At 59.0% G+C, this 8,363-nt stretch overlaps 2 protein-coding genes across 2 annotated transcripts in view; both read left to right on the forward strand.

Moving 5' to 3' along the window:
• The first annotated feature begins 1,841 nt into the window (after window positions 1-1,841).
• On the forward strand, window positions 1,842-6,409 carry Ca11 (carbonic anhydrase XI). The gene is made up of 9 exons (XM_005412940.2): window positions 1,842-2,191; window positions 2,274-2,348; window positions 3,035-3,177; window positions 4,368-4,553; window positions 4,754-4,849; window positions 4,959-5,031; window positions 5,109-5,263; window positions 5,412-5,577; window positions 6,283-6,409. Exons 1-9 carry the CDS (start codon window positions 2,140-2,142, stop codon window positions 6,306-6,308), a joined length of 972 nt encoding a protein of 323 aa, XP_005412997.1. The 5' UTR covers window positions 1,842-2,139; the 3' UTR covers window positions 6,309-6,409.
• Window positions 6,410-6,844: 435 nt separating this feature from the next.
• The window catches only part of Dbp (D site of albumin promoter (albumin D-box) binding protein), a gene marked incomplete in the record, with an annotated part of 5,899 nt that continues 4,380 nt past the window's right edge, over window positions 6,845-8,363 (forward strand). Inside the window, 2 exon segments of the mRNA XM_013508997.1 lie at window positions 6,845-7,577; window positions 8,248-8,363. Coding sequence (XP_013364451.1) covers window positions 7,439-7,577; window positions 8,248-8,363 — 255 coding nt within the window.

Consider the following 8,363-nt stretch of genomic DNA (forward strand, 5'->3'; position numbering starts at 1 on the left):
CTGTCACTGGATTTAGGGTCCACCGAATAATGCAGGCTAATCTCAAGATCCTTAACTTATTTCTATGTATAATCATTTTCTGTAGCCAGGGGTGGTGGTGCACTTCTGCAGTCCCAGCACTCTTGGAGGCCAAGGCAGGAGGATCACAAATCTGAGCCCGGCCTGGGCAATTTAGCAAGACCCTGTCTCAAAATAAACAATAAAAAAGGGCTGGGGATGTAGCTCAGTGCAAAAGCCCTTGGTTCAATCTCCAGCACCACACATACACACACACAAGAGAAAGGGAAAAGAAACAAGATGCCATCTTTCACCACTACTTTGCCTGTCTCTTTCTCTTCCCACCTGAGGTGGCCCTAAAATAAGCCTGAACACTCTTTGATGCTCCCCACTTCAGGAGCCTGGTTCCTTCCCCTTCAGGTGTTGTCAGATTAAGTGACTCGTTTCTTGTGATGAATAACAGGAGAGAGGCTTCAGGAGACCAAGTCATCAGAGGCCTCAGATGACTGCAGCCCCAGCAAGCAGCTTAGCTGGAGCGCCCCCCCCATCAGCTGTCCCAATTCCTGATCCTGTCACTTCCTGGCAGACAGTAAGTGTCATTTACTTCTTTGTGGTACTCAGGATCAAACCCAGAGCCTATACTCATTCCCACCCTTTAAGCATTCATTTATTTTAAATTTTGAGGCAGGTTTGAAATCATGAATTGCCCAAACAGGGCTGGAACTTGCCATCCTCCTGCCTCAGCCTCCCAGAATGCTGGGATCACAGATGTGTGCATCATTTTAAGCCACCAGGTGTTAGTGTGATGTGTCATGCAGCAGCAGGTAACTAATACACAGCTTTCTCTCTTAGGTGCTTTTTCTGCCTCTTTCCATCGGGTCTTTGATGCCCATTTCCGGCTCTATGCCTCTCAGTGCCTCACTCTGGTCTCTGCTCTCCCTGAACACAAGGTTGGCCTCTTCGTGGGCCTCTATCTGGGTCTCCATCTCTGTTCCCGTGTTCCTTTGTCCATGGCTCTTGATCTGCAGCGCGGCTCTATTTATAGAGGTGTCTGTCTGTGACTTCAGGTCTCCTAGTGTATGTGTCTCTTCCCGCCTCTCTTTAATATTTTGTTTGTCTCTAGACCTTTCTTCCTGTCTGCCCTCCTGCCTCCTGCCTGGACAGCCTCTCTCTGGATGGCCTGCTTTTATCCGGAAGTGTCTCTCTGTGCCTGTCTCAGGGCCTCCAACCTGTTTGCGGGTCTCTTGTCTCTGAGTCCCTGCTTCGTATCTCTCAGTGTGCCTCTCTGCGCATCTCTTTCCTTGCCTCTGTCTCTGATTCTTGCTCTCTGCCTCTATCCCTAATCCTCTCGCGGTCCCCCTGCCTCGGCCTGGTACCTGGCTCTCCACCTCCAGTACTCCTGCCCCTCCGCCATGCCTCCTCCTCCCCACCCGGCCTCTTTCTTCGCCGGGCTTCTGCCGCCCCCTCTCGGCCAGCAGCCCTCACCGTACCCCAACTCCCCGGGGATCCCTGCGCCGAGCGCCGCGCGCTGCCGGGTGGGGCTGGGGTGCGCGCGGGGCTCCCGGGGCGCGGTGACCAGGGACCCCGGTTCTGCGTGGGGCGGGGTCTTCTCCCCGCGTCGCCGCTGCACCTCCCGCCGCCACCCTGCGGACGCCGGAGCCGCCCTCGGCCCCAGGTGTCCCGGCCGCCGCACCCCGGCCGCCCCGCGCGCACTCCAGCCCGGGAGCGTGTGCTGCTGCGAGATCACCGCCCCCCCACATGAAAAAATTAAATAACACGGGAGAGAAGGGAGGGCGGGAGGAGGGAGCAGAGACAGAGCTCGGGGAGGAAAGGCAGGCGGAGGCGCGGAGGAGGAGGAGGCGGGAGGAGGAGGCCGCGCTAGCGAGGATGGAGACGCGGAGTTAGGCGGCTCAGCTCCATGCGGAGCCGGGAGGGTGTGGGTTCGCAGCCAGGAGCCGGGGCAGGCGGAGAGGGGAGGACAGGAAGTGGAAGGGAGTGCAGGGCTGGGCGCGGAGGGCTGGAGAGCAGCCTCGAGGACTCGGACCCCAGTAGGAAAGACAGAGGCTGAGGGTCCTGGGGAGCCAGGGTCCCGGGGGCTGAGGGCTCAGGGCACGGCAAGGGGTCACTCCGAGCCTCCTGGGGATGCGGGGCGCCCCTCGAGCGCTGGTCCTCTGGGCCGCACTGGGGGCGGCAGGTAAGAACTGGGTTCCCGGCGGGAGCCTCGCGGGAGGGGCGGCGGGCGCCCAGCAGATGGGTGCAGGCTCCTTTCTTCCCAGCGCACATCGGACCCGCGCCTGACCCCCAGGACTGGTGGAGCTACAAGGATAATCTCCAGGGAAACTTCGTTCCAGGTGCAGTCAGGGCGGGGACCCAGGAGTCCGCCCCCCTCCCCCTGCCAGTGGGGGCCTCCTTCACACTCAGGAGTCTGGGTGCCTCACCCTCTCCTTCCCCCAAGACCGAGAGTCCCAGCCCCTCCTCCCTCAGAAGTGGGGCCCAGCCTGTGAACCCGGCGGCTCTCCACGGGACATTATACATGCGCATTTCAAGTAGTGAGTGGGAGTGAGTGGAAGGAAAGAGTGTGGGGGTGGAGAGCATGTGTGTGTGCAGCGAGAGGTGGGTCCTGGCTCCTGCTGGGAACCAGAAGCGGGTGGCCTGGTCCCCCTCGCCTTCTCCAGGTCTCTTCTGCAACTCCTCACCCCAGTGCATGCACGATCCAGCTGTGGGACAAGGGAGATTGGAAGAACTACAACTCCCATGGGGCTGTGGGGCAGGTGGGCAGCGGTTGAGTAGGCTGCAGCCCTGAAGCCTGCTGGGAGTTGTAGTTTCTTCCACAAGGACGGTCTTAAGATGGATTGGAGGGAAGAGGGAATTGGAGGTGTTGCAGGGTCTTGGGGAAATAGTCCAAGAGTCTTCTATAAGACAGGATCCACGGCCCAGCCCCTCCTCCCTCAGACCCACTGGTCTGGACCGCATCCCACCCAGCAGATCCCAGCATTGTGAACCAGCCCTTTTCTGACTCTTCTGCTCCTGCCCCCAGGGCCTCCGTTCTGGGGGCTGGTGAACGCGGCCTGGAGTCTGTGTGCCGTGGGGAAGCGGCAGAGCCCTGTGGATGTGGAGCTGAAGAGGGTCCTTTACGACCCCTTCCTGCCCCCGCTAAGGCTCAGCACAGGAGGAGAGAAGGTAAGGGGCTGGGGGGTGCGGAATCCACTGGGACGGGCATAAGTAGGGGTGAGGGGGCTGCTGAGACAGCTTTGGGGAGGAGGGGGTACCCACTGGGTGGGGAGAGGGCTTCTTATTCTCTAAAGCGGATCATGTGTTCTCCCCTTCCCAAACATGGCTCCCTAGTCTTCCCATCAGAAGCAAAGAAACAGCACATTTTCTGTGGCAGGTACTTTTACAACACTGACAAACCTTCAGTCTTCACAATAAGCCCATGGAATAGGTGCCGTTATTCTTATTTTATGGATGCACACACTGGGGCACAGAGTTAAGCTACTTGACTGGGGTCACACAGCCAGAGGGTTAGCACTGAGATTTGAACCATGGCGTGTGATCCGAGTTCATGCTGGGATCCACTTTGCAAAACTCTTTTTTTTCTTTGTTTCTTTCTTTCCTTCTTTCTTTCATTTTGAGACAGAGTTTACTAAGTCACTAAAAGCTCAGGCAGGACTCTTAATTTAAGATCCTCCTGCCTCAGCCCCCACAGTGCAAGAGTCATAGATGTGCACCACATTTGGCTCCATACTATTTCTTGGGCTGGGGATTTAGCTCAGTGGCACAGTGCCTGCCTGGCAAGTGCAAGGTCCTGAATTCGATTCCTGGTTCTCTCTCTCTCTCTCTCTCACACACACACACACACACACACACAAATTCTAAGCACCATTTCTTATAAGTGCTACTACCATTATAAATGTAAATAATTTAAGCAGTTACAGCCAGCTTGGTGGCACATGTGTGACATCCTAACACTGAGGGAGCCTGAGGCAGGAGGATCTCAAATTTGAGTACCACCTTAGCAACTTAGTGAGAAACTGTCTCAAAATGAAAAATAAAAAAGCCCAGGGATGTAGCTCAGTGTAAAGGCTCTGGTTTCAATACCCCAGAGTCGGGGAGATGCAGTTTCTTTGTAATTCACTACTTATCGCTTGTCTCTCCGTGTCCTCCTTCATTGCTCTGTGTCCTGGCATCCATAGCATACAGTAGCAGCTCAATAAATGCGTGTTAAATGAATTCACCAATGCTGAGCCCGGAGCCCATCATTCAGTCTGTTGAACGATGAAACGATTGTTGGGCTCCGTGAATGGAGGGGTAGGCAGCGGGAGGGGAGAGACCTATCTGCGTACCCCTGATCCCTTCTGGCTCTCTCATAGCTCCGGGGAACACTGTACAACACCGGGCGCCATGTTTCCTTCCTGCCTGCACCCCGGCCAGTGGTCAACGTGTCTGGGGGTCCCCTCCTTTACAGCCACCGACTCAGCGAACTGCGGCTGCTGTTTGGAGCTCGCGATGGAGCTGGCTCCGAACACCAGATCAACCATCAGGGCTTCTCTGCCGAGGTGGTGGCCACTGACCTCTTCCCTGCCCGAGTCACCCCAATTCTGCCGCCTCATTTCCCCCTACACGCCTCACCCAATCCTCCTCCACAGCACTGCCGCCTACCCTAAGCACTAACCCTCAACCTGACTCCAAAACCTGGGGTCCTCCTTTCCTCCCCATCTGCTGGGGGACCCCCCAACTCTCTGTTCGGCCCTCCTAGGTGCAGCTCATTCACTTCAACCAGGAACTCTACGGGAATCTCAGCGCAGCCTCCCGCGGGCCCAATGGCCTGGCCATTCTCAGCCTCTTTGTCAATGTGAGCAGAGGCCAGACGGCCACGCGGAATTGGGGTCTGTGTGGTGCTGGGAGAGGAGGGCTTGGGGCTTGGACTGCAGGCTGTGGGCTCACCACCAACCCTCACGCAGGTGGCTGGTAGCTCAAACCCATTCCTCAGTCGCCTTCTCAACCGAGATACCATCACCCGCATCTCCTACAAGAGTAAGTGCTGGAGTGCTGGGGGCACCACGCTGGGGCTAAGAGGGGCGCCCCTCCACTCCGGCCTGATATTCCCGCAGATGATGCCTACTTTCTTCAAGACCTGAGCCTGGAGCTTCTATTCCCTGAATCCTTTGGCTTCATCACTTACCAGGGCTCTCTCAGCACGCCCCCATGCTCCGAGACTGTCACCTGGATCCTCATTGACCGGCCCCTCAACATCACCTCCCTCCAGGTGACCCTCTATCCCGCATACCCCCGGGCCTGGAGACCCCTTGCCTCCCTGACCCGCCCTCTCCTGGACTGGGAACCCGAGCAGGTAGGCGGGGCCGATCGAGGCCCCTTGCATTCACCACGCCTTTCCCACGCTCCTCCCACGGCAGATGCACTCCCTGCGACTCCTGAGCCAGAATCCTCCGTCCCAGATCTTCCAGAGCCTCAGCGGGAACGGCCGGCCTCTGCAGCCGTTGGCTCACAGGGCCTTGAGGGGCAACAGAGACCCCCGGCACCCCGAGAGGCGCTGCCGAGGCCCCAACTATCGCCTGCATGGTATGTTCCAGTCTGCAGCCCATCTACGTCCTGGTCCAGTATGATTCTGAGTCTCCCCAAGGCGTTTCAATACGATCCAGTCCCCCCACCTTCCGTGTGGTCTAGCCCAAGCGTTTACTCCTCTGTGCTTTCCCCCTCCCTGTTAAAGTGGTACAGCCCACCTCCCGCCAAGACCAAGTCAGCTTCATTGATTTGCAACTTGCTATATAACCCGAGCCTCCTAGCTTCCTTGAGGTACAAGTACTGTACCTACCGGCCTGTACCTTTTGTTACTGTCACTTTCCAAAGCGGCACGATCAGGATCCCCTCCGTTTCCATGGTACGATCCTATGGTGTCCAAGGTCTGACAGCCCCCCTTATTGAGAACCCACATGGTATGATCCCTTTCCTTCCCTACTGCCTGCCGTGGTTCAGCCCAGAGATCCAAAGGCCACGACTCAACCTAGCACAGTCCAGACCCCCAAGTCCCGGTAAATATCAGGTAGTTTATCCTAATACCGATCAGGACGTCCCTGTTCCACCTGCCTGCTGCCCCCTCATGGCTTGGTCCAGATCTGTTTCCCCGAGCTTCTCAATTTGGTATGTTCTGGCTCCCCCTTCGCAGCCCTAGTGGTAGGCCCCTGCGCGGTGCCGCCCCCTTCCCCTGCACGCCCCCTGCACTGCCCAACCTAGACCGTCAGCCCCAGCGGGCGTCTTCTCTTGCAGTGGATGGTGTTCCCCCGGGTCGCTGAGGTTCCCCACCGAGGAGTGCGCCGCCCATCCCAAGCCTGTCTACAAGAGGAGGGGAGTCACCCCAAAACAAAGCTATTAAAGACACAGAATACTTCCTGTTTCTCGGTGGTCTGATTCTGAGGCTCTACGGGGAAAAATTTGGGTGTATTAACCAGTAGCTTTCTTCCTGAAACCAATCTGACTCTTCCTAGGCCTCATCCACTTAGCATTTTGCCTCCCTGTTTCCTAACAATCACTGCTAAAACAATCGTTTGGATAAGTGGCTCCTTTAAGAAGCACCGCTTTCCCCCTCCACCCCATCAAGCAGCACGCGCAGAGCCATGTGCTTATCCCTTCCGTCTGCCTCATTGGTCACAATTGGGTCACGGTCCCGCCTCCAGCGCCGCCTCCCATTGGGCAAATGTAGGTCAGTGTCCCGCCTCTTTCCGAAAGGCAAGACAACTTCACGAGCTCAGTACCTCACGCACCCTCCCGGGGTTGGCAGTTCCCGAGCCCCCATTGGCTGGGCATCTCAAGAGGCCGAGATACGATTGGTCCGTGCCTGCAGCCGGAGGGAGGCACGCGGCAGGGGTGCATGGCCAAGGAGGAGGGCGGTGAAGGGCCGGGGCGAGCAGGGGCCGGAAGGCGGGCGCGCGCTGTGGCGTCGGGTGTTTTGGTTTGCATTTTTTTTTCCGCGAAAGAAGTTTGCCTTGGCCACGCCTCAAAGCAGCCGCCTCCTCCTGCCCCCTCCTCCGCCCCTCCGCGCACACCTCTGGGGTGCAGATTGCAAAGCGCCTCCTGTGTCGAGAGCTGCAATTTTTGTAAGAGCCAGACTCGCCCACCTTGTAAGAAGGAGCGCCTGTGTCCCCCTGCACCTTCACTTGCAAAGAACCGGCTGCCTGATCTGGTCACCCACTCGCCCAGGCTGTATGATCTCCCGGGACTTTCTTGACTCGCACGTTTCTGCACCAAAGACCGCAAATCCCTGGCGCTCCTAGGATTTGCAGCGTTCTGGATTCTGGAGGCTTGCAAGCTCCGCGCGCCCGACCCTGGGCAGACACTCGCCCGAGCCTTAGGAGCGTGCCGGTGCCTGGCGAGCCAGCCCTTCGCCTCTCCATGAGCCCATGAACCTGGGGCCAGGTGCCCGGCGATGGCGCGGCCTCTGAGCGACAGGACCCCGGCTCCCCTGCTGCTGGGAGGCCCGGCCGGGGCCCCCCCTGGCGGGGGAACGCTGCTCGGGCTGCGGAGCCTCCTGCAAGGGACCAGCAAGCCCAGGGAGCCGGCCAGCTGTGAGTTCGGCCCCAATCCCCGAGGGACTCAGGTGCCGGGGGTGGGGTGCACACAGGCGCTCGTGTGCTGGGATCCGTCTCCCCCAACCTGCCCTCAGTCCCTCGGATGATTAGGCCCCTCAGTGTCTGTGCGATCGAAGCACCCAGGAGCCTCAGAGGCCCCCCCCCCTCCTGTGGCCTGGGGGTCTGGACCCCTGGGTCCGGGGAGAAGGGAGGGGGTGTGTCGGAGGCTCACAAGGTGGTGACACGGGCTTGGGCGGGACCTCGCGGGGTCACATGGCACCCGGGGATGAGGAATGTGCCGGAGGAGCAGAGCCCCTTCCTGCCGCTCCGGGTGTGGGGGACGGGGTGGGGGGGATCGCAGCAATCACAGTTGTCATTTTGTTCTCTCACCTGCCTAACCCTCCACCTACCCTGTCCTTGCTCCCCTCTTTCTCAACTTCCGCCCCTCTTTCTCTGGGCCCTGGCCCCATCTCTGCATGCCTGTGTCCTTTCGTTCTCTGGCTCTCTCTCACCCTCTGTATCTCTGTGCCCTCCTCCCGCTGGGTCCTTGTCCTCCCTCGCCCCCTCTCGCTGGATCGCCGCCGTGTGTGTGTCTACATCTCCTCTCCGACTCGGGGGTCCCTTCTGCACCCCATCTCCACCCCACCCCTGTGTCCCTGGCCCGCAGGTCTGCTGAAGGAAAAGGAGCGCAAAGCAGCTCCGCCCGCAGCCACGGTCCCGGGGCCGGGCCTGGAGACGGCGGGCCCGGCGGATGCCCCCGCTGGGGCGGTGGGAGGCGGCGGG

The sequence above is a fragment of the Chinchilla lanigera genome, unplaced genomic scaffold (assembly GCF_000276665.1).
Source record: "Chinchilla lanigera isolate Chin_1 unplaced genomic scaffold, ChiLan1.0 scaffold00158, whole genome shotgun sequence".
In the NCBI taxonomy this organism is placed as follows: domain Eukaryota; kingdom Metazoa; phylum Chordata; class Mammalia; order Rodentia; family Chinchillidae; genus Chinchilla; species Chinchilla lanigera.